This window comes from Propithecus coquereli, unplaced genomic scaffold (assembly GCF_000956105.1).
Source record: "Propithecus coquereli isolate 6110/MARCELLA unplaced genomic scaffold, Pcoq_1.0 Scaffold390, whole genome shotgun sequence".
NCBI classification, from domain to species: Eukaryota; Metazoa; Chordata; class Mammalia; order Primates; family Indriidae; genus Propithecus; species Propithecus coquereli.
Window position 1 is genome coordinate 559,114 of NW_012149619.1, and position 24,827 is coordinate 583,940.

The following is a 24,827-nucleotide window of genomic DNA, read 5'->3' on the forward strand; positions in this document are numbered from 1 at the left end:
CAGGCTGCTTGTGATGGGAAGTGCGGTGGGTGCTGAGGGTGTCTGGGCCATGCCTGGGTCCCTGTGCACCCACCTTTCTCCCTGACGCGCACACTGAACACCGTGTGCCGGGGAGCAGCAGGCACGCGACCGGGGAGGAGGGAAAGGAGGGGGCAAGGACGGAAGTCCGGCAGTCCTTCCCCACTCCACGTCCCTTTCACGCCACCGCCGTCTCCTCCTCCTCTGAGGAGCCAGGCTTGCTGCCGGGCAGGCAGACTTGCCCGGGGCACACGCATGTGCTCCTGCTACAGCCTGGGCCCTGGCCCTGGCCCTCCAGAAAGCAGACTGGCTTGGAGGACTGTCTCATTCGGGGATATTGTCACGTGCACCCCAAAGTGCACCCCAAAGACCCAAATTTATTTTCCTGCTGATAATTCTGCGAGAGCGAGTCAGCCAGCTGACGGACTCAACGTTTCATTCCCTGGTTCTAAAACGCGTCTTTCTGGTGCGAGGCCTGTGCTCTCCCGCCTGCGGCCCCAGCCGCAGCATCCTCAGGCCAGACACCTGTGTCTGTTCTAGGCATTGTGGGGGTGGGGGTGGGCAGCAGGGCAGAGGTCAGAGTTTCACACACTGGAGTTCAGCAGGGTTTTCTTCACAACAGTCCTGTGAGGTAGGTACTAGAGTCCCCATTTTACAGATCAGGAAACTGAGGCTCTGGAAGTTGAGTACCAAGGTCACACACAAGTAGTTCCCGTGTCTGCTGGCGGCTGGGAAGGAGGCTCCCCAAAGTCTGGGGCCTTGGCCCCAAGCCCACTGGAAGACTCCAGCACTTAAGAGCAGCCAGTCCTGCCTTATAAGCCCAAAGGCCGGGTGGCCAGCTCGGATACTGGGCAGGGCCTTGTAGGGAGACAAAGCCCTGCTGCCAAGTGCTCGGCCCCAGGACAGCCTCCCCAGCCTGGCTAAATTTAGCTGTGAGCGTGGAGGGGGCCGGTGCCCGTCATGGAGTCACTGCCCAGGCTTGGAGGCCAGCTCGAGCCCTCAAGGGAGTGGGCACGGGCTCCAACAGGTCTCCTTAGCCACTCAGGGGCCCAGGGTGCAGGGGCCACACTTCAGTCCAACCCCCCACACCTTCTGGGCCTGCCTCAGTGTCCCGGAGACTCCCCCAGTGCCACACAGCCCCTCAGATGCCATCTGGGACAGGAGACTGAGGGAGGGCAGTAGCTTCCTATGGGGGACCCTGGGGGTGCAGCAGTGGCCCCTGGGCTTGGCTTCTCCCCATGGCTCCCTGGTCCTCCCCCCGCCCCGTCTGTATGTCTGCGCCTCAAACCTCTTGCTGCCCTGGATTAAGAGGACTCCTGGGGTGGCCGAGGCCCTGCCCCTCACACACTGAGCACTCACTCAGGAGGTGCCGTCTCCTCTCCAGCATCCCGATGGTGCTGGCACCTCTATACCCACCGGCAGCCATGTGCTGCCTCTCTGGCTCCTGCCTTTTTTTTTTTTAATCAAACTGTGTTGAGGTGTAACACATACAATAAAATGCACCCACTTAGGCACACAGTTTGATGAGCTTTGACAAATGCACGGAGCCACCCCCCAAATCCATCACCCTAGAACGTTCCTTCCTGTGCCCTTGTGCTCTATCTTCCCCCACCCCCAGGCCCGGGCAATCACTGATCTGCTTTGTCGCTACTGATTTGTTCTCTAGAACGGCGGGCAAGTGGAACCACTCGGCAGGAGCTCTGTTCTGTGTGGGGATTCTCTCACCCAGGGTGATTTTAAGCATCAACCATGTGGCTGCCTGTATGGGTAGCTCGCTCCTTCTTATTCTGTTGCATGGACGTAACACAGTTTGTTTATCCTTCAGCTGCCGAGGAATATCTGGGGCCTGTAACGGATAAAGCCGCTGTGGACACTCAGGTGCAGGCCTGTGCGCGCACAGACGTCTTCCTTCCTCCTCCCTGCCTCTGCCTCCACCCTTCCATTCCCTGGCCCTTCCAGCTGCAACCTGGTCCCTCCCACATCGGTGGGGGTACGGGGGTCTGGGGAGCACAGAGTCCTGGTCTCTGGCGGGGCAGGGGGCCCCATGGGCATTTTGGCAGCTGCAGTGAGAAGTGAGCCGAGGCCTGCCTGGGAATTCCCTCCTGGGTGAGCAGCTGGGAGGTGAGGAGACCTCTGTTTACCTTGGCTGCCCCATGCCGGCCTGTGGACTCCATGCTGTGGGCTGGACAGAGCTGGGCTGGGGCTGGAGGCGACACTGCAGGGAAGGCCAGAGACTCACGTGCACGTCCCAGGCCCATCTTAGCGCCACGCACTGCACTGCCTGGCCACCACCATGCGGCACACCAGACCCTCAGAGGGCCCTGGGCGAGGCGCAGCTGCTTCTGGGCCTTGGGCGCCTCGTCTGTAAAATGGAGCCCTAGCCCCTGCTCAGCCCATCTCACAGGGCTGGTTGAAGACCTGGGAGGGGAGGTGTATGAAAGGGTTTTGTGGTCCGAAAGGTCTTATAGAGGGACCATGTGGAAAGTTGAATCCTTCTGCCCACCCGCTCCTGCTGTGAGCTGTGCACAACCCCTGCCCCCGGCCCTGCAAAGAAACGTGGACGCTCGGGAGGGGCCTGCCTCCTCCGTCTCGGCTGGCCTCATGGACCTGCAGCCTGTGCAGCCGCACCAGGCCTGTGCTCAGAGCGGCTCTGTGCTTGGTTTAACGTGCTGCTGTTGCTGTGATCCAGGGCTCCAGGTTTTCATTTTGCAATGCGCCCCGCAAATCATGTAGTTAGCCCTGCCTCTAGTCCTGTGGGCAGGCCCTGAGTCTCCTTCCCAGGACAGCTGGGTAGACGATTAGACGGCAAACTTCCTGATCAATCTTTCCTCCCTCTATGAGGGACACAGGGGACATGGCTCCTCCTTTCCCAGAGCCCCTGCTCCCAGGCAGGTGGGGCCACCTGGGTGCCTTGGTTCTCTCGCAGAGGCCCCTGGGCATTGTGATCAGAGGGAAGCCAGGAAGCCGTGGGGAGGTGGGAGTGGCCTTGAGCCTGGCTTGGAAGGGCCAGGGGTGGGTGGGATCCTGGGGTACGGGGAGGAGAGGGAAACAGCAAGAGAGAAACCTCAGGGAGAGTCGAAGGACCTACAGAACAGCCAGGCTGGGCCCCCTGTGGGGAGCAAGGGGCCCTTGAGATTCAGGGTCTAGGACCAGCCCTGCCCAGGCCAAATCATGGACCCCTCCCAGCCTTCGTTTCCTTGGTGGTGACATGCAAGTCATAAAATGCAGAAAAGGCCTTTGAACGTGTACACCAACTGTCAGAGCCGTCCATGTGAGGAGCGAGTGGACCAAGGCTGCTGAAGGCTCCCAGCCCTGCACCTGCCGCTCAGGTGTGGCTCTGGAAAAGCCAGTGCCTCTTTGGAGTCCTGTCTTGGAGGCCAAGAGAATGATCCTGGCGAGATGGGAACCCCAGACCTTCACCCAGCATCTCCTGGGGTGGGGGTGGGGCAGGGGCAGAGATGTGGGAACACACACACCAGGAACACAGGCTGCCCCAGGCACACAACCTTTATTTCCCTAACAAACAGGATGTCAGCAGCGGGGTACAGGGCTCTGCCCCTGCTAAGACCTCCCCCCACCCCAGGAAAGAAGCAGAGAATCTCTGCAGCAGCAGAAACCCCCACATCCAACCTGTGAGAGAGGGGAGGGAGAGGGGGAAGGGGCTGCAGAACGTGGAGACCATTTGCCTGCAAAGCAGGCTGAGGGGGCTTGGGATTCTGGGGACCAGGACAAAAATGTGAGTCTTGATTTATGTATAAAATAATCACTTTGTACACTCTCTAGGAGGGGCAAGGATACACGGACAGTCATTACTCACTGTCTTCTGCTACACCTAGCTAGTTTTGTCAAAGGAACAAAAGCTGAGTTAAGAGAAAAAGTCTGTCCATCAAATGCTGTATCATCTGACACGATCCACACAGAGATGCGTTCCTCCAGCAGGAAGTGGGGAGGGGAAGTGCCCCTGGGTCATTAGCCATCCTCAGTGACATTCTTTTGGCTCACAGGGGTTTGTAGGAAGCAAAGAGTGAGGCTGAGAGCCCAGGAGAGACCACCAGTCACCCAGCTGTGCAGACAGCACGATGGCCACCCTCTGGGCCGGGGGGAAGGGCACAGTGGTCAGGGACCCGAGGATGTCCGGGGTCCCAGGCACCAGGATGGCACATCCAACCTCTGCTCGGCAGACCAGGCAACACCCAGACTCTGTATGTCTCATTTGCTTGGGGCAGGGAGACCTGAGTTCGGGAAGTGAGGGAGCTGAGGCAGGCAGACCAGCCTGTCTCCTGGGAAAGAGGGTCCTTGCCCTGCCCCTCCTCCCCGTGCCTTGTGTCCCTCTCTCGGACCCTTCAACCCCCCGGGGCCCGCACATATAAACAGAAACAGGCTCAAGCTCTCAGGAGCCGACTTCGTGGAGGGAGAGCAGAGTGGAGGGAGCTGCCCGCCCTTGCTGTGCACGGCTGGGCCCACATGGCCCCCTTTGAACCCCCTCCGCAGAGCTGACCAGGCTCCAGGCCAGGCACTAGCGGAGAGGTCAGAGCTGGTAAGAAGGGCCTCCAGGAGTCCTCCATCCGTGCAGAGGCACTGGTCACCAAGCAAATGCCCAGCCTCCAAGCTGGGGTGAGCGGGCTCCGGAATGTGCTTGAGCACTTGGGCGGAGAGGGGCTCTGGACCTCTGGATCTGCTGCCAGCTCTGGCTTCGGGCCTGTTGTGTGTCCGGCAGGGCCCGATGGGCAAGTGGGCGAGCGTGGTGGCAGGGAGGGGCGTGGGGGCGAACGCTGGGCACCGTCAGTCTGAGGTACACACCGGAGACTCCACTCTGTTCCCAGCACTCACTTTTGCTTCTTGTCTTCTGGAAGGAAAACCCGAGAGCCATGTTAAGATGCATGTGTAAGAGCACACATCCAGGCTGACTCCTTCCAGCCCCTTCCCCGGCCCCTTCCTCCTTCCATTTCTCCCAGAACAGCCCCCCTCTCCCACGGCCTCCCTTGCTCCAGATCTCTGTCTGCCCCAGCCCTGCCAGGCCTCCTGAGCTGCCCACCCCGGTACCCTGTTGCTGCCTGGATGCGCTCCCTGGATGCCCCCAGGCCTCATGTTCAAGCCTGAACGACATACTCCTCTGTCAACACCCCCAACCCACCACGGTGAACTTTCTCCTCTTGGCTTTTAGTCTGGGGAACCACCACCCAGCATCACGTCCAGAAATCAGAGGCAGACTAGCCTCCCCCACCCACTCCATATCCAGCCTGATTTCACCCCCATCTCGTCCTCCGCTGCCCGCCAGGCCTCCAGGCCTCTTGGTCCTGCCCCCAGCCCCAGTTGCCTCCCCATCTCCCTTCTGCCCCTGGCGTCGCGCGAAAGCCCGAACCCGCCCCATCATCCCCTTTCATGGCTCCTCACTGTCCTCAGAATAAAGCCCAAGCCCGCCTGGTACCCCAGACCCTCCCAGGTCTGCCCCACTCAGCCTCTCCGGCCGCCGCCCCCACAGCCCAGCCTCTTGACAGCTGCTCAGCCACACCTGGGCAGAGCCAGGAGGCGGGGCAAGAGGACCCCCCTACCCCCCGGGGCTGACCCACATCCCCAATTCTCCCTCATAAATCATGGGGGAGCCATGATGTCAGGCCTCAGCAAAACTTCCCTAAAAGGCCACCAGGCTGGCTTGAGAATGCGAAGGGTCCCCTCTCTCACCCCGGCCCCGTCTGGCTTTAGGAGGCCCGAGGGACTGCAGCAGAACTGGGCAGAGCTGTCTGGGCTTCCAGGGAGCACATTCCTCGGGGCCCCTCTACCCCACCTCTCAGATGTGGCCACAGGTGCCCCGCCTGTGTCCGTTCTGTGGGCCCCACACCACCCCAGCAGCCCAGCACGTCAAACTTCAAAGGACCATGGTCAACATCTCAGGTCCACAGTGGAGGTGGAGGCGTCGGCTGGGACCAGCTCAGCAGGGCTGGGACTCTGTCTCCTCCCCAGACTGCTCAGCCCCACTCACCAGCCTCCCTGCTTTACTCTCACACCTCCTGCCTGCCCTCCAGGACCGACATGTCCCTCCCATGCTTACACCGCTCCTGTGCCTCCCACTGCCCTGAGAATAATGTCCAGGGTCCCTCCCTGGGCATGCAAGGCCCTTCACACCCTCTGGGCCTCACCTCTCTGCCCTGCACTCTCGGCTCCAGCAGCAGTGCTCACTGGCCCTGTTCCACCAGGTTCAATCCCATCCTTTCCAACCTCTGCTTTAACCCTGAATCTTCTAGAAACCACCCCTTACTCCCCGGCAGGACTTGCTCCCTCCCAGTGCCTCTACCCTGCCCCCTCCTGCTAGGGCCCCTCTCCTTCCTCCCATGAGGCCCAAGAATCTGCCACTGTCCAGTAGCCAATGCTGAAAGGCATCCCAGAAATAAGCTGTTCCCCATGGCTTAGGAATTTTAGCCATGGGCAGAATTTTATCAGTTGTTTTTTGAGACAGGGTCGCACTCTGTCACCTGGGCTAGAGTGCCGTGGTGTCATTATAGGTCACTGCAACCTCAAACTCCTGGGTTCAAGGGATCCTCCTGCCTCAGCCTCCCAAGTAGCTGGGACTACAGGCATGCGCCACCACGTCTAGCTAATTTTTCTATTTTTTAGTAGAGATGGGGTCTTGCTATGTTGCCCAGGCTGGTCTTAAATTCCTGGCCTCAAGTGATCTCCCACCTCGGCCTCCCGAAGTGCTAGGATTACAGGGATGAGCCACTGTATCTGGCCAGAATTTTGTCACTTTTTTATAAATTTTCTCAAAATCTGCTGAGCTCCCTGGCAGTTGTGGCTACTAGGGAAGTCTCTTAAGGAAGACAAAGAAGCCACCAAGCAGCCCGTGTCCCCAGGAGGGCGGGCCTGGCAGGTGAGTGAGTGTGGTCAAGGTCGGCCAGAGGATTTCTTGGTGCTCTGGCCAGAGACGAGATGCCTCCCTTGGGCCTCCCTTGGATGGAGTTTCTGGCGTCAGACCCATTTCCTCCTCTGCAACTCCCAGGGGTGACACAGAGGGCACGCCAGAAAAGAACCGTGCAGGGGACAGAATTCAGCTCCCAACACCACCCATGAACCCCAACAGGCCTTGCTTCAGCTGAGCACCCACCTCCACCCTTGGGTGAGCCCCCAACATGAATCTGGCCACGCCCTCAACAGACCTGTGGTAGGGCGGCTCCACTGCTCAGTCCCTACGGAATGACAGGCATGTGACCTACTCACAGCCCCCCTCCCCTGGGGCTAGTTACACATTCCTGCCAGAGGTGGCCCCCAACAAACCAGCTGCCCAAGGCCGGCCTCAGCCATTGCCTGGCCCAAGCCGGGCCCCTCCACAGCAGTCCGGCTACATGGCCACTGCCTCTCTGCAAATTCCCAGGAACGGGGGCTCACCCCTGCTTCCTCACTCAGCGAGCAGCTCTGACAATGAGCATGGTGCTGCCTCCCTTGCCCTTGGGAGGTTTAGAATCGCCCACTCTCTGAGCCCAGGCAGATGGACCCCATGCCCCAACCTGTTCCTCCCCGCCTAACCGCTGCTGTTGTGCCCCCCACACCTGCACTGAAGTAGACCCAGTGCTGTGAGCCTAGAAACAAGAACCCTCCCCTCCACCCACCCACAAGGTGACACCAAAGAGGCCAACCCGGTGTGGTCTGGGGTCTGGGAGATGGTCAGCGGCTGCCTCCTCCAGGCCTGGGAGACTGTCCTGAGAATGCCTGGATAAAGACAGGCCAGGGGCAGAAAGGTCAGAGGCCAAGGCCCAGAGCAGGCCACAGCACCCCAGCCATGCAGGAGGTGGTGGCAGGTGAGGACAGCGAGGCAGCGAGCGTGGCCCGAGCAGTGCTCCCTTTGGCAGCCCAGTGAGCCCAGGACCCCTGCAGTGTAAGACTCTGCAGACACCTCAGGCCACAGCCACCAGAGCCCCTTCACAGCCTCCACTTCGTGACCCAAGAACTCCTCTCCCTCTACACAGAAAGGGGGGCTCCGTGCACCACGTCCACTGCAGCCCAGGAGCAGGGGCAGGTGGGCAGGCAGGCCGGAGGTCAGCAGGGAGCAGGGCCGGAAGAGCCGAGGCCTCCCACTCACCGTCCATGTGGTTCCGGGACAGGTACTTGAGGGCCTCATCCAGCAGGATGACAGGCAGGGATATCTGCAGCACCACCACCCACTGGCGCCCGCTCAGAGGGGTCACCTGGAAAATGAGCTGGCGGGAAGGGAAGGGAGGTCCGCTCAAAGGGCCGCCGCATGCCCCGGCCATCCACCCGCTTCTTCCACCCGGGCGCCAATGGACTCCTGGTGAGCACTTCTAAGATGTCCCTTGAGGACCCCCCCAGATCTTTGTCCAGTTTCCTCTGCCTGCAGTGCCCTCCCTGCCCCCGCCCTCAGGACCAAGCCCCCTCCCTCCTGCCGGGAAGCGCTAGGCCTCTGCCCTGGGAAAGAGCATGGTCCTCCCTCCCACCCCAGCCTTGGGGCACCCCCTCAGGAAGGGTCTCCACCTCTTCTGTCCCCCAAGTCTGGGGGCTCAGGAAGGTAGGACACATCTGGAGGGGGGTGGCCAGCCAGACCTCTCACGTCCCTGTCCTGCAGGTGGTTTCACCGCAGAGGGGTCCAGAAAGGCTTGGCGACCAGCCCTGGGCCTGTGATGTCTGGGCACCATGTGGTCCCTGGCTCCCCAGGAACTGGAGGAGGGGGTGGGGCGGGGCAGGGAGACTCACGGGCAGGGGTGGCACCAGAAGGATGAGGAAGTGCAGGGCCATGGACATGGCCACAGCTGCCAGCAGCCAGGGGTTCAGCCAGGGTGGCATCCGTAGTAGCGACTGGTTCTCCGAGACGCTGCCAAGGGCACAGGGCACTCAGCTCAGGACAGGACACGGAGGCCCAGCTGTGACTCCACCCCGTGTGGAAGAGCCTGTCCTGGCCTTGGACCCCTTTCTCTGTCCCTCAGACCCAATCTCGACCCTTCTATTTCTTCAGAACCCCAGTCTCAGCCCTTGTCCCTAAGACCCCAATTCTGGCCTCCGCTATCTCTCAGAATCCTCCTGTGGACCCCTCTGACCCTCAGACCCCAATCCTGGACCCCTGGGATCCCCAGATCCCACTCCTAAGCCTCAGCCCCCACTCCTCAACTCCAGCTCCCAACCCTCCGCCCAGCCCACCTGTTGAGGGCGTTGCACATCTCAATGGTCACGAGCACAGACAAGGCCATGGTGGTGGGGAAGCGAGACTCGAAGACCTCGCAGTCGACACCGGCAAAGAGTGGGTTGTCTTCGGAGCACTTCAGGAAGTTCCTCTGAGAACACCAGGATGGGGTCAGGGACAGCAGCCGGTCAGGCAGTGGCTGGTGGGTGGAGGGGAGAAGCCTCACCCTGCCCTCAGCCCACACCTGAGCACAACCAGAGGGCAAAGCACTCCCACGGGGGGGCCCAGGAGCCCGAGAGGGGTGCCCCCCCAGGAAGGAGGGCACAGGGGCTGCACCGTGCCAGGGAGAGGCCCGGGCACAGAGCAGGAAGGGTAGACTGTTCTGGGCAGGGGTCAGTGGATCGGAGGGAGAACAGCTGGCATTAGGCAGGGGCCCCGGGGCTGGGGGAGGACGGACTTTATCCAGAGGGTGCCTGGGGGCCTGGGGCCCTGTGGTGCAGGAGGCGGAACCGGTAATGAACCAAGACCACCAAATAGGTAAATGCACATGGAAGTCAAACAACAAACTCAGGCGTGAATGAATTTGACTTTGTGGTATAGAAGATGAGGTGCCCTATTCACGGTTATTAAATAAGACTCTAATCACACCTCGCTCCATTTCCGCCGCTGAAACCCAGCTCTACCAGGTCTGCTTTTTGCTCCTGACAGACTCATGAATTGCCAGCCCAGCCTCAACACACAGCTTCTCCGTAATTAGTAAGACGCTGTCAGGGCCAGATAAAGGAAGTGGCCTTTGCTCCCTTATCCCAGGGGACAGTTTTCTTTCTGCTCATAAACCTTATTGGCAGAATCCGCTGAGATAAGAGGCTGAACTGAGGACATTTGGGAGCGCTGCTGTCTTGTTCTCTTCCTCTTCGTGGGGATGAGCGTGAATGTTCCCAACCGTTAACCAGCTCAGTTCTCCAATGATAAAAATCTGCTCTTGGGTGTCTAATCTGAACACAGAGATCTTTTTTTTTTTTTTTCCTGAGACAGAGCCTTGCTCTGTTGCCCAGGCTGGAGCGCAGTGGTGTCATCATAGCTCACTGCAACCTCAAACTCCTGGGTTCAAGAAATCTTCTGGCCTCAGCCAGGACTATAGTCATCACCACGCTCAGCTAATTTTTCTATTTTTTGTAGAGATGGGGTCTCGCTCTTGCACAGGCTGGTCTCAAACTCCTGACCTCAAGTGATCCTCCAGCCTCAGCCTCCCAAAGTGCTAGGATTACAGGCGCGTGCTACCGTACACGGCCTGAACATGGGGTCTTTTAAACTAAGGGTTTAGGAATCAGGGCCATGTGCTGTGAAAATATTAATAATCCTCAGAGAGAAATCTGTAAGACGATAGGCCCTCTGACCTGCGGTCACTCCAGTGAATACACCACACGCCTGTTTCCCCACACGGCATACGTGCAGATAAGGCAACAGTGCACCTTCCTCTTCTCTCTCACGCAGGAAGAAACATTACAAAAGACTATGGCTTGGCTAGATTCTTATTTGAACAAAGAGGTGAAGAATCTTGTCTCTTTTAAATCAACAGTAGGAGTTGTCCCCCAAACTCAAGCTCCAGCATTTGGGGCAAGTGCACATGTTTTTATTTGGTGCTGATCATACAGCAGAGAAAATGTCCTAAACTTTGAACCTAGTTCTACCCACCCAGTGACCAAGAGGAACAACTCCTCTTGCAGTTGGGCCACAAGCCCGGAGGCCCCGCCCTCCCAGAGCGTGATGGTTTATGCACACACGTACACACAAACACGGGACGCACACCTCCCACTTGGGCACATGCGTGCTTACATCCTTATGCACGTACACAGGGATGACAATACCAACAGGATCATACACAGATGTTTCAGTAGATCTGTTGCTTTTGCCATAAACACCCTGCCCAGTGCAGACTTTCTGGGTTTCATCAGTGAGCACCTGTCACGCACACACATTATGCCCCAGGTCACGGTTACAGACCGAATCACTCATGAGGTCTCAGGGATGGAACTTCTGCCTAATAGGTGCATGGGAACCCCAGTCGGAGCCCATTTCTCCTGAAGTGTTCGTAAGAAGGTGCTCAGGGCCAGGCGCGGTGGCTCACACCTGAAATCCTAGCACTCTGGAGGCCGAGGTGGGAGGATCGCTTGAGGTCAGGAGTTCAAGACCAGCCTGAGCAAGAGCAACACCCCGTCTCTACTAAAAATAGAAAAAAATTAGCCAGGCATCGTGGCGGACACCTGTAGTCCCAGCTACTTGGGAGGCTGAGGGAGGAGGATCACTTGAGCCCAGGAGTTTGAGGTTGCTGTGAGCTAGGCTGACGCCGGTACTCTACTCTAGCCTGGCCAATAGAGCAAGACTGTCTCAAAAAAAAAAAATAAGGTGCTCAGGGATGGAACTTCTGTCTCAGAGGTGCTTGGGGAATGGGAGCCCTGTCAGAGCCCATTTCTACTGGCGAAGCCACTGGTCTGCCTACGCTTTGCCTGCCTGCTGCCTATTTCCTATTCCCTTTACCCCGCAAGGTCCCCTTCAGGTTTTATGAACTTAATTGACATTTATATAGCTCTTACTATGCAACAGGTGCCATCTTAAGTATTTTATAAGTATTGACTCAGTTCATCCTCTCGATGAGGTAGGAACAATTGTTATCCATTTTACAGATGAGGAAACCAAGGCACAGAGAGGTTAAGTAACCTGCCCCAAATCACACAGCTAGCATATGGTGAAACTAGGGTGTGAACCTAGCAGCTGGATCCAGGCTCCATGTCCCCTGCTCTTAACCACTCTGCTGCCTCTTGGTGGCTTCTTCCTGGAACGGGCTTCGGATCCCTCTCCTGAAATTCCAACAGCTCGAGCTCAAAGTTCTACCTGATTGGTGGTGGGTGTGGGAGACAGGTGCGAATCTAGCTAGCATCACTCCCCAGTGTCCGGCATGGGTGACGGGGCAGGCAGTGGAACTGAGATGGAGGTGGAGGAGAGGGATCGGTTTGGGGACAAGGTGATAGGCTTGGTTTGGGACTCTGGGTTTGCAATGGGCCTGTGGGACATCGCAGAGGAGGTATCCAGCCGGATTCATGGGGCTGGGGCTCAGAAGAGAGATGGGGGCGGGGTGTCCTTAGAGACTTGGGATCCTCAGTATAAAGCATGGTAACAGGGACAGGGCTAGGAAAAGGCAGTACGTTCCCCACTCTCCACTCTGCTGCTCCCACAGGAACCAAACAAGCACAGGAGCCCAGGCCGAGCTGAGCTTCCTGACCCGAGGGCTGGGAGGGGCAGGGGTGCCAGCCTTTGGGACGGGGCCTGGGCTCTGTGCTGCTGCCAGAAGGGACTGCCCCAGGCCTGAGGGGTGGTGGGTGACAGGCAAGTGGCCCCGGGGCTGCCGCCTGCTCAGGCAATGAAGGCAGGCACACTCAGAGGGAGAAAAGCCAGCACCCCTGCAGCCCCACACTTCAAACAAGGAACCTAAGTCATGAAGGCTCCTTCAAGCAAGGGGATGAAGTCAGCTGCTTGGACAGAGGACAGACTGACAGATGGCAGCTGAGGGTCTCCTCACCTGCTCCCAGAGCTGTGCTGAACTAAGCCAGCCCCAGGGTGGGCACTGACTGCAAGAGGTCAGTGGGTCCCATCCCCGAGAAACATCTGTTGGTTGCAAGCGAAGGGCCCGACAGACACCCCCCTCCACTCCTGATCTCCTCAGTTTGGTCCTCTGCCTGAAGTCCCACCCGTTTTGGGGCTCGTTCGTCTTACCTCTTGATATTTTCAGGGTCCCCTGACAAAGGGAAGACACCTAACTGATTGGGAGAGGGAGTAGCGTCTCCTCTGACTTAGGGGGCTGTGCTGGTGTCTCTAGGGTTCCTTCTGCGCTTGGTTCCTTGCGTGGGGGAAATTTGCATGAGTATGGGGTGGGGAAGGACGCTGCGCCAACCATGGGGTTCTGGACCCCTCTCCTCTGGAACTCCAACCACTCGAGCTGCAAGCTCTACCTCGGGTCTAACCCCAGCAGGCTCCCTGGCCATCGCTTGCTCACCAGCTGGTAGAAGGTGACGTGAGGTCCCTCGGCATCATACAGGAACCACCAGGTGGCGGCAGCCACTGTGGCCAGGCCTACGTACACTACGGAGAGGGAGGAGGAGACTGGCTGTAGTGGACGGCATTGCATTTCTGGTACCCACTTCCCCTTCCCAGTGATTTCATGAGTTCCCATCAGGGAGCCACCCTTCCCTCTCTAAGCCACGTGGTGTGCAGGCACCTACCCTTAGTGCCAGTGGTGGTCCCTGATTGGCAATAGGCACCTGACACACCCTTGACCACAGTGATTGGCTAGGGAGATAAACAGGTGACCCAATTTGGACCAATGAGAAGAGGCCTGAGACTTTTATTATACTACTAAGGGAGCCATATGGTAAAAGGCTCTCTCTTCCGCCAAATTTGGGGTTGTCACAGAATGAGCATGAGGGCTGGAGCTGTAGCAGCCATTCTGCCACCCCAAGGGATGCCTACTTGAGAACAAAGCTGAGGCAGAGCCCAAATATGCCAGTAATACTATCTGAGGCCTGGATCCAGCCACGCCTGAGGTGTGCTCTGGTCTTTTCAGTTACATGAGGCCACACAGTTTCTTTTGGCACAAGCCAGGCTGAGCCACACTCTGCAGTTGGCAAGCCTGACACAAGAAAGCCCACAGAGGGCTGGGGCCCTGCTCACCTCCAATAGCCAGATACCGGAAGAAGAGCCAGCCACTGATGAGGGCCTCGCGAGGGTTCCGGGGCAGCTTCTGCATGATGTCTAGGTCTGGCGGGTTGAAGCCCAGGGCCGTGGCAGGTAGGCCGTCCGTCACCAGGTTGACCCAGAGCAGCTGCACAGGGATCAGAGCTTCGGGCAGGCCCAGAATTGCCGTGAGGAAGATGCTAGAACCAGAGTCATGGGCTCTAGCCCCCAGCAGACACGGCCCCCACCAGACAGAGGGTCCAGCTCTTGCTCATACCCCAGGCCGGGGAGATCACTCACTATATCCACAGCAGCCCCTCCTCGCTCTGCTAGCTCTGATGTGCATAAGGGGTGTGTGTACACGGCTCTGCATTACGCCGGCCAGCCCTGCCCTCCCCAGTGTAGCTCTGGACCCTAGACAACACACACACACACACACACACACACACACACACACACACACGTGAACAGAGCATGCCCAAGCATCAGACATGTGCAAAAACCTAACACATGCCACACAATCCCACAAACATGAGCAAACACCTACGTTTTTGCCCTGATATGCAGAGATGCAGAATCCACACGTCTAGCAAACACGTGCTCACTGTTCCACAGATGTCTCACATGTGAGCTTAAGCGTGTACACAATTACACACTGGCACATCCTTCTGTTTGTATTCCCACCCAAAGATTCACAAAAGCACGCATGCACACATAAACACATGTACACACGCCCCTCAGGCACACACACCATGTGCGCACACATACACATACATACACACATGGACACATTACAGCCTAAAGGTGGGGCCGGTGTCTCTCATCTGGATAGTCTGAAAGTGGGAAGAATGTTATGGCTGGAGGGAGGACAGCGACTCTTCAGGCACCTCCTTGGGTGCTGGAGTGCTCTATGATATGATCCATAGGTCACCAGGGCCTCTGGAGGATGAAGAGGTGTCCTCACCCTTGCCCACCTTGAGGTGGGACCCTGGAGGGCCCCAGCCAGGGCAGGGCACGTGTGCCTCCATCCCTGCAGCCCCTTCCTAGGAACAGGCATGTTCCCTGTCTCAGGGACACAGAGCTGGTCCAGAGGGCTGGGAGGAGGGAACGCAGGGCCTCACCAGACAACCTCGCCGACGTTGGAGGAGATGAGGTAGCGGATGAATTGCTTCATGTTGTTGTAGATGGCCCGGCCCTCCTCCACCGCAGCCACGATGGAGGCAAAGTTGTCATCTGACAGCACCATTTCTGCTGCCGACTTGGCCACAGCAGTGCCTGAGCCCATGGCGATGCCGATCTCCGCTTTCTTCAGGGCTGGGGCATCGTTCACCCCATCACCAGTCTGTGGGCCAGGTCAGGTGGGGCCACGCGTGAGCAACTGCCTGTCGCCTCTCAACCCCCTCAACTCAGCCCATCCCTAATCTCATGGAATGTCCCCAAGGAAGCTGATAGCTGGACAGAACAAATGGTGGGTTCAAGAATGAACTTAGAAATTGGGCTGCGGATGAGGATGAGGGGAAGGCAAGGGGTGCAGTCAAAAGCAAGGTTGGGGAGAGTCTCAAGTCTAAGGTCAGAGAAGACCATGGGATGGGATGAGGTAGGGAGAGGGTGGGAGAATGATGAGGGCATGGATGAAATTCAGGTTGGACATGGGGTAGAAAATGAGGCTGAGGTTAAAAGATGAAGCTGAGGTCAAGTCAGGGATGAGGTCAAGGTCATGGCCCAGGTCAAGGGTCAGGGAGGTACTGCAGTAAAGGTGAAGGTCAAATCAAGGTCAGAAGCCAAGTCAGAGGTTATGGTCCACATTAGGAGTGATATCAAGGTCAAGGCTGGAGGCCAGATTGAAGTTGACTTCAATATAAAATACTGTGTTGGGGTAAGGTGTCAAAGTTGATGTCAGGGATCAAGACTGGACCTGTATCAGGGTTAAGCTCAGAGTTAAGAGTTAAAGTAAAATGAAGTCAATGTCAAGGACAGGGGCAAAGTCAGCATAGAGGTCAAAGATAAGGTCAAGAGCCAGGCTGCAGGTATAGTCAAATCAAGGTTGGTGCTCAGGTTAAGGCTGGGCCAGGGGTCAGGGTTAAAGTCAAGGTAAAGGATGGGGTTAGGCTAGAGGTCAAGACTAATAACAGAGGCCGGGTCAGGGTCAGGGGTGAGCCTTAGGTCAAGAATCAGATCAGAACTGAAGAGCAGGTCAGCCAGTCAAGAATGAGACAGAAGGCCGGGCGTGGTGGCTCACGCCTGTAATCCTAGCACTCTGGGAGGCCGAGGCAGGCAGATTGTTTGAGCTCAGGAGTTCGAAACCAGCCTGAGCAAGAGCGAGACCCTGTCTCTACTAAAAATAGAAAGAAATTAATCGGACAACTAAAAATACATAGAAAAAATTAGCCGGGCATGGTGGCGCATGTCTGTAGTCCCAGCTACTCGGGAGGCTGAGGCAGAAGGATCGCTTAAGCCCAGGAGTTTGAGGTTGCTGTGAGCTAGGCTGATGCCACGGCACTCTAGCCCGGGCAACACAGTGAGACTCTGTCAAAAAAAAAAAAAAAAAAAAAAAGAATGAGACAGAAGGAGAACTGGGCCCAAACCAAATGTCCACCCAAAGGTGAACAGATAAACCAATTGTGGCACATTCATGTCGTGGCCTGACGCCCACAATGCAGACAGAGCTCAAAAGGAGGAAGCCAGACCACACACCGTGTGATTCCATTCATACGAAAACACATCTAGGACAAGTAAAACTAATGGGTGGTGGGAAAAAGTCAGAGCAGTGGTTGCCTGTCCTGGGACAAGGGATGGATGAGGAAGGGGCCTGAGGGGACTTCGTGGGTTGATGGTGATGTTTCCTATCTTGATAAGGATGTGAATCACACAGGGGTGCGTGTTACCACATTCACCAAAGGATACGCTGACGATGGGTGTGTTTCATCAAATGCAATTCTACCACAAAAAGGAAAAAGACACACAAACTCTCACTAGTTAATGATATGCGTTCTATGGCATGTGAGGGTGAAGGGCACTCATGTCTGCAACTTCCTTTGAAATGCATTTTAAGAAAAGATGGATAAGGCTGGATACAGGATGAACAGATGGATGGATACGTGAGAAAGCAAATAGAATCAAATGTGAACTGCAGAATCAAGATGACGATACATAGGTGCTCGCTATAAAATTAATTCAATTTCTCTTTGCATTTGAATTTTTTGTAATAAAATGCTAGAGAAAGTAAGAACGAGGCAGAGGCGGGGGTTGCATGGGTTGCCCTCTCCACGCCCTGCGGCCCCACGCCTCACCACCTCCCGGGGCTCCCGTCTGGCCTCACCATGGCGGTGATCTCATTAAAGGACTGCAGGTTCTCCACGATGCGGGACTTGTGTGTGGGCTCCACCCGCGCGAAGCAGCAGGCGGTGCGGCAGGCGTGGCGTTGCTGCTCGGGGCTGAGGTCATCAAATTCTCGGCCTGTGTAGGCCTTGCCCTCCACGTCCTCCATGTCCCCAAAGATGCCAAGCCGGCGGCAGATGGCCACAGCCGTGCCTTTGTTATCCCCTGTGATCATGACCACTCGGATGCCCGCCTGGTGGCAGCGTGCGATGCAGGCAGCCACCTCGGGCCTCGGCGGGTCCAGCATGCCCACGCAGCCCACGAAGGTCAGGTCTGTCTGTGGGGAGGGAGCAGATGCGAGTGGGGCCTGAGCCCGTCTTCGACCTGCTACCTGCCTAGCTGCAGCAGGGAGACACCCGGCTCCCAGCACCCACCTCGTACTGCACAAACTTGCTGCAGTCGTCCAGCTGCATGTCCTCCTTCCTCGGGGGCACATCCCGGGTGGCCAGCGCTAGGCAGCGCAGCGTGTCTGAGCCTGAGCCCCAGTCCCGGATCTTTGCCAGGATCTGCTCCCTGGAGGTGGTGGTCAGGGGGGCCGTGTGGCTCCCCACACGGACTGAGCTACAGCGCTCAATCACACTCTCAGGGGCCCCCTGAGGAGAGGGGAGAGGGAGAGAGGAGGCAAATCCATCAGTCAAAACCCCACCCAAATTGAGGAAACTGAGACCAAGACATAGGGAAAGGCCACCCAAGGGTACACACAGCAAGGCATGCACCAGAATCCATTCTTTGAAAGCTCCAAGTGGGAACCTCGCTGTAAGAAAACATTAAGGGAATGGGGGGTGGTGGGACCCACCAAGGGTACTCTTCCCCTATCAGCCCACAGCTCAGGCCTGCTGCAGTGTCTTGGGGGTAGGTGGTTGTGGGGAATGGCGTCCCCTACAGACCCTGCCTCCCTGCCTGCTTGGCACAACTGGGATTCCAATGTTGTAGAGGCCTCAGCAACAGGAGGCAGACTGGGCCCTGCCTGGGGACCAGAAAGAGAACCATGCAGAGGGTGTGGTGGGTGCAGCCCCGGCAAGGCAGTCCTTGGGGGGACAGCCTCCTCAGCAGCCTCAGGGGTTCACTTTGGACCTCACCCCAGCCCCAGGAATAGCCTCTGAATGTTCCTTCAATGGCTTCTCCTGCTGCCAAAGGTCACCCCAGACACTAAGTTTTCAAAAGTGGCCCAAGCTCCCAATATGGAAGCCTTTTCGTTTAAAAAGGGGTTAAAACCTCCATCGCGGGATAAAGTTAGGGCTGGGATTCCTACTTCAGGTTTGAAAGCAGCAACAGGAAATGCAGTAGACAGACATCTGGACAGGAGCTGCCTCCTTTCCCTCCCTGGGACTCAGTTTCCAAAACATGAAGCACCAAGGGCGGGCACCAACCACCTCTAAACCACCAATCAAGGCAAAAATGCTTCTGAGAACTTCCAGCCCGACCCTGTGGTCCACATGGGGCTATCGAGGCCCACAGAGGAGCATGAATGACCCCAGGGTCATGTGGCGAGGCAGAGACCCTCATCCCAGAGCCGAGACCATGCCAGGGGCAGGGCTCTGTCCCCTGGGTCTGGCTTATCTCCACTAAGCCTGGATCCTGCTCCCAGTTGCCCGCAGTGTGCTGAACACCCCTACTCTGATTCGTCCTTGGACGACAGGCTCATGCCTCCCTTAGTCTCCTGCAGCTGCAGGCTCCGGTGCTGCAGAGGATTGGACCAGGTCCCCCAGGGACCCTGGACATGCAGGGGCCCCACCTTCACAAACAGCTTGCTGCCCGGGCCTGTGGGGTCGGGGCGGGTGGGTGTGCAGTACACCGACATGGACTTCCGGTCTCGGGAGAACTCAAGGGTGAACTCCTTCCGCATCAGCTGCTTGATGACCTGTGGGGTCCAAGCAAGTCAGGGCATCAGGGACAGAGCTGGCAACTTGCCTGCTTTCCCACCAGCTGCTTGGCCCTAAGAAGAGCCTCTTGCTCTGTGGGATGATAACTGTACTCCTCTGTCCTTGGCATTCGAGGCCTCCACCTCCCTTTCCTCCCTCCACCTTACCAATAAACTGCCATATCCTGACCATACTGTGTGCACCCCAACTTTAAGCCCTTGTCCACACTTAGCCTTTTCTGCTTTTCTCCCTAGCCAAGCGTTACTAAGGGTTTGAGGTCCTTCCTCCTCCCAGAAGCCTCCCAAGACTTTGCTCTCCTCTTTCCTTCTCCAGATGCCCCAGAAGGCCCAGCCATGCAGTCCGCAGCCTGAGCCCCCCAACCCCGCTCACTGCATTGCAGGCGCCAGCTCGCTCCACCGGGGACAGGGCCTGCAGGTCGGTGTCGAACACGTTCATCTTCTCCACCAGGCAAGTCAGAGCCGTCTCCGTGGCCTCTCCCACCTTCTCATACACGCCCTTGGCCTGGCAGGAGCCAGGGACAGGGAGTAAGGGGCAGGCGGTCCCCAGCTGGTCTCCCAGCCTCACTCACTCCTTGCCCCCTGGAGCTCCCTTTGCTGGTGTTCCTTGTAATCTCCTTTGCACGGTCCTGAGAGCCCTTCCCAGCCCAAATGCCCCAGGGTCAAGGTGGTGTCTGACACTGGCTTTCACCCCCTACCCCTACCCCCAGCATCACTGCTGCCCTCCACTGCTCTCTCTGGCCACCCCTTCTGAGGCTCCTTCACCAGGTTCTTCTGTCTGGCCCTGCTCCCTCCCTCCCACCTGCTCTCCCTGAGACGCCCCCATGCCTCCTGCCTCCATCCATTTTCACATGCTCAGGACCTCCAGTGCCCAGCCCAGCCAAGATCTCTCTCCTGAGCTCCAAGCCCACACGTCCGATTGCTGCCTACTGGACCTTGTTCCCCAGGGACCCTTCAGGCCCACCTCCTTCTCTCCCCATGTTTGCCAGCCCTAACTGGGACAGCAACCAGGAGCTACCCTGACCTCCTCCCTCTCTCTTTCACCTAACCAGTCTCCAAGTCCTAGGACTTTTGGCTCCCAAATCTCTCTGACCCATGCCTTCTCCCCTCTCCCTAAGGCCCCAGACAGGGCTCAGCCAGCATCTCTCTGGCCTGGACACCCACACAGGGCTTCTTGGCTCCTGTCTTGTCCTGTCTGTTCTATCCTCCGCGCAGAAGCCTGGGTGATCTTCTGCAAATGCAAATCTGACCATGTCACTCTCCTGCTCAAAACCCTTCAGTGGCTCTCTGCTGCCCTCAGCTTGGCATGGGAGCTGCCTTAGTCTGGCCAAGGATTTCCGCTCGGACAGCAAGCTCCATTCCACTGCTACAGCCACAGGAACGGCATTCAGTGCCCAAATCACACCAGGCTTTTACAGACGGTGGGCCTTTTCTGGGCTGTGCCTTCTGCTTTACACGCCCTCCCTAGTCCTGCCCTGCAGTCTCTTCCCCAGGGCAGCCCTGGCCCTTCAGCCCCTTACACTGCAGTCCCCCACAGCCCACGAGCCCGAGGGGCAGGGTTCTAAGACCAGTCTGAAGAGTAGCAAGGGGTGGCAGTGGGGGCGGGGGGTGTGCCGGGGCGACCATGCTCCTGGGGAGTGGCACTCCCAAGGGGAAAGGACTGCCCACTCTGTGAGCTTTGAGACTGGGGAAAAGGTCTGTCCTGAGCACCCAGATACCAGAAAGGTCATGAAAGGGAGCGGGGGCCCACCTCGTTGTAGTCCAGCGCCGAGTCGTTGCACAGGGCGCAGATGGTCGCTAGTTCCACCAGCCCATCGAACTGCCCACAGCGCACGGGCTGCTCCCCCTGCCGCCTGCGGAGCCCAGGCCAGTCAGTACAGGAGCCCTGGCCCCGCCCCCGGGAGGGGCCCAGCCGCTCGGCCCCGCCCCCAGAAGGCCTCCCCAGACACCTCTGCCGTCCCACATAGCCCCGCCCACCGGTCAGCCCTGCGCCCTTGCCCGCACTCACACTTCGCCCTCGGGGGTATACGTGGTACCCGAGATGGTGAACTCGTGCAAACGGCAGGAGCCCGCTTCGGCCTCCGCTACCACGAACATCTGGGGAGCACAGGGGCATGCTCAGGCGTGCTGGGGCGGACCCAGTCGCCTCCCTGCTCCCTGGGCTGCCAGCTTGAATAAAGCCTGACCCAACGGTGGGGTCCTGTGGGCCTCCCTCCCCCTCCAGGAGGGAAGTAAAGAGTACAGGGTCCAGGCCGAGGTGGGGACTGTCTGCTCTGCCCACGTGTGTCCAGTTCTGGCTTGTCCGTTTGCCCTGGCTCCTGGGAGATTTACGGCAAGTTCTTCAACGCTCTGGGGGCGGCTGCCAGCCTGAGGGAGCCCTGAGCTGGGCAGGAAGCCTGGGTCCTTGCCCATCTCACTGTGACACCTGGCCAAGCACCCGAGCCTCAGCTTCTCCAGTGGTACCAAGGGGAGAAAGTGGGATTAGAGTCTATCTGCCTCTCTTCCTCCTTCAAGGGGATGAGTTCCCGGCCTTCAAGGGAAGAAACCCATGCCCCTCTCTGAGGTGCAGTCCCTCCAGTCCAGAGATGTCCCCAGAGAGTGAGGCCCTTCCCGCAGGGCCTGCTGGGTCACCCAGCCCTTTCCTGTACACCTCAGGGACAGGGGCTCACCCCTCCCATGGCAGCCCATTATCTTGTTGCTAGGGAGACAGTTCTTGCTTCCCAGAAACTGCCTTGCTGCACATTCTCAAGTAATGGCCAACCCAGCACCCACCAGGTGCTCAATAAATGTCTTCCTTCCGGCTCTTCTCCCTGCTCCTGAGGGCAGTCCTCCAGCAAACATAGCCCATTATCCAGCACGTAAGGCCTCTACAACTTCTCTATACTGTGCTTTTAAAATCTTTATTTTTTTAAATTTAAATTTTATCTTTTTAAAAGATGGGGTATCACTATGTTGCCCAGGCTGGATTTGAACTCCTGGGCACAGTGATCCCCCACTTCAGCCCTCTGAGTAGCCAGGACTCCAGGCATGAATCTGTGCCTGGCTTAAATCTTTATTTTAGTCAAAGAGCACTCCATTCAAATAAAAAAATTCTACTAGGGATTTTAGTAGGTCCGTGCTAGTGCAGCCTCTGATGGACTTCTACAGGGCCTTGGGGTCTCAGAATACAGAGCCTGGGTTTCTAAGCCCAGTGGGCAGACTGTGGGAGCAGGGGTGGGAGAAGAGTGATGGGGAACTCGGGAAGGGTGGGAAAACCATAGCCTTCACCATTTCCCCATCCACCCTGCTACTGGGTCAGGAGGAGCCCTCTGCCCCACAGGCCTCCTGGAGTCTCAGCCAGCATCCCTGGAGCATGTGGGTAGTGGGCCCGGGATGTGGGATCGAGTGCCAGGGAATGAATAATTCCTGCCCTGGCCCTTCCCAGGTCACTGGAACCAGCATATCTGGTGACAGGTATCAATTGCACAGAGACATGATGGAGCAGGATAGAACCCAGGTCCAGGCCCAGCTTGGCTTCCTTTATGGCTACCTGGCAGGGCTCACACACTCCACAGGCCGTCAGCAACCTGGCCACGGCTCGACAGTGACATGCAGGCCCCAGTGACATGTGTCAAGCCAGGCATTGTCTGCTTCAGCCTGCCCCATGAAAATCTGGACCTGCTCCCCCTCCATGAGACAACCCACAGATTCTGTCCTCCAAAAAGGAGGTTGAGGAGCAGCCTAGAGAGGAAGCCCAGCCTGCCCAGCCTCGCACAGCAATGCCAAGCTGGCTGCAGCCACTCACCCGGCAGACAGACATCTGATTGGTGGTGAGCGTGCCCGTCTTGTCCGAGCAGATGACCGAGGTGCAGCCCAGGGTCTCCACAGAGGGCAGGCTCCGCACGATAGCGTTCTTGCGTGCCATGCGCCTTGTGCCCAGTGCCAGGCATGTAGTGATGACAGCCGGGAGGCCCTCGGGGATGGCAGCCACAGCCAGGGCCACGGCGATCTTGAAGTAGTAGACGGCGCCACGTAGCCAGGAGCCACCGTGGGCTGGGTCGGCAAAGTGGTTGATGTTGATGACCCACACGGCCACGCAGATCACGGAGATGGCACGGGACAGCTGCCGCCCAAACTCGTCCAGCTTGCACTGCAACGGCGTCCGCTCTGGCTCCACCGCCGCCATCTGGCTGCGGATCTTGCCCAGCTCCGTGTGCAGGCCCGTGGCCACTGCCACTCCCACTGCCTTGCCCGACGCGATATTGGTGCCCTGGCCAAGGAAGGGGTGAGGGAGGGGCTGCTCAGCACCCGCCAGGGACCAAGACCTCTGGCTCCTTCGGGCCAGAGCAAGGCACTTATTCTTCTACTTGGCTTTCTTTTTCTCCATGACTTATGTAGCTACCTCCTTATTGGGTCACTGCTGCCTTCCCATGACAGTGTCAGCTCTAGGAAGGCAGAGATTTGATTCATCGCCGTATCCCCAGGGCCTAGCATAGGGCCTGGCGCAGAGGACACACCAGGGCCGATATCAACATGATCAACCAGCACAGCATGGACACCAACCCACCAAAATGTGATTCGGAAACAACCTCTGTAGCCACACAGGGGTGCGGCTGACCGTGAACCTAGGAAGACAGTCCATAAATATGGAAGAAGGATCCAGAAAACCTGAGCCTCAGCTCGTCTGTTTCCAAGGCCCTGGTAAAATCCCCAAGTCCTGGTATAAGGGACAGCCAACCTTGTGTCTCAATGTCCTCCTCTGTAAAATGGTCCAACAGAGGCCCAAGCCACAGTAGCTCCAAGGAGGCTAATAACCCGGTGCTCCTCCAAATGGATGTGCCGGTGGCGCTGGCAAGAGGGCAGGTGCTGGTGGCAGCCCTGGCCTCCCACGTGCAGGGGTCAGCCAGACCACCCTCCTCCGAAAGCTTCTTAGTGACACTGCTGATGCTTGGGCATGCCTCCCAGAGCCCTCCTCCCACCCCAAAACAGCCTGCCCAGGGCTTCCATGAAACTAGGCAGCCTGCGCTCCTCAAGAGGAACTCTGGGTGAACATCATTTTCTCTGTTTCTCTTCACTTCCAGGAATTTTTCTAGCCCCTTATAACTTGGTACCCTGGGCTACTGTCCGACTGGCCTGACCCTCCCTTGTGTCCCTCCTTGTGTCCTGGCTTCAGCCTGTTGCTGGGCAGGTGTGAATACCACTTGCTAATTCTTCCTGAGGTTGCAGTGGTAGGTCTCTCCCACCAAAGCTGCACCGATGGCTCTCCCTGGGAAGAGCCAAGGGGACCTGGCATCATGCCTTGTGGGTCAGTTTTCCCATCTGAGAAATTGACTGTTCCTCCACCACTTTTGTAACCCTATTTCCTCTAGAAGGTTTTCTGTTGCATGATTATAGGTAAGCTCTGCCTCTCCCCAGGCTAAGGCAGGGTATCCCAGCAGGTAAGAAGAGAGAAGACAAGCTCTGGAGACAAGATGTCTGAGTTCACATCCCAGCTCTGCCACTCACTGGCTGTGTGACCTTGGGCAACTTACTTAACCTCTCTGTGCCTGCTTCCTTGCTGGAGAATATAGGTAACAAGAGTATTTATTTGAAAAGTTTGTTGTAAGGATTAAATAAACTAGTATGTATAAAAGGCTTAAAACAGGTCGGGCACACAACCTTTAGTAAATACAAGCTATTATTATTATTATAAATTTGCATGCGTTATCAATAATCTATGAA

The 24,827-nt window shown here is 57.5% G+C and overlaps 1 protein-coding gene across 1 annotated transcript in view; it reads right to left on the minus strand.

Moving 5' to 3' along the window:
• Window positions 1-3,507: 3,507 nt before the first annotated feature.
• Window positions 3,508-24,827, minus strand: part of ATP2A3 (ATPase, Ca++ transporting, ubiquitous) — a 34,409-nt gene continuing 13,089 nt past the window's right edge. Inside the window, exons 7-21 of the mRNA XM_012652629.1 lie at window positions 22,912-23,441; window positions 21,136-21,224; window positions 20,878-20,980; window positions 19,501-19,632; window positions 18,984-19,109; window positions 17,623-17,841; window positions 17,190-17,525; window positions 14,992-15,212; window positions 13,868-14,070; window positions 13,194-13,279; window positions 9,160-9,293; window positions 8,719-8,836; window positions 8,090-8,207; window positions 7,647-7,719; window positions 3,508-4,864 (exon numbers count right to left, since the gene is read on the minus strand). Coding sequence (XP_012508083.1) covers window positions 4,801-4,864; window positions 7,647-7,719; window positions 8,090-8,207; window positions 8,719-8,836; window positions 9,160-9,293; window positions 13,194-13,279; window positions 13,868-14,070; window positions 14,992-15,212; window positions 17,190-17,525; window positions 17,623-17,841; window positions 18,984-19,109; window positions 19,501-19,632; window positions 20,878-20,980; window positions 21,136-21,224; window positions 22,912-23,441 — 2,552 coding nt within the window. The 3' untranslated portion in view covers window positions 3,508-4,800. The remainder of the gene's footprint in view (window positions 4,865-7,646; window positions 7,720-8,089; window positions 8,208-8,718; window positions 8,837-9,159; window positions 9,294-13,193; window positions 13,280-13,867; window positions 14,071-14,991; window positions 15,213-17,189; window positions 17,526-17,622; window positions 17,842-18,983; window positions 19,110-19,500; window positions 19,633-20,877; window positions 20,981-21,135; window positions 21,225-22,911; window positions 23,442-24,827) is intronic.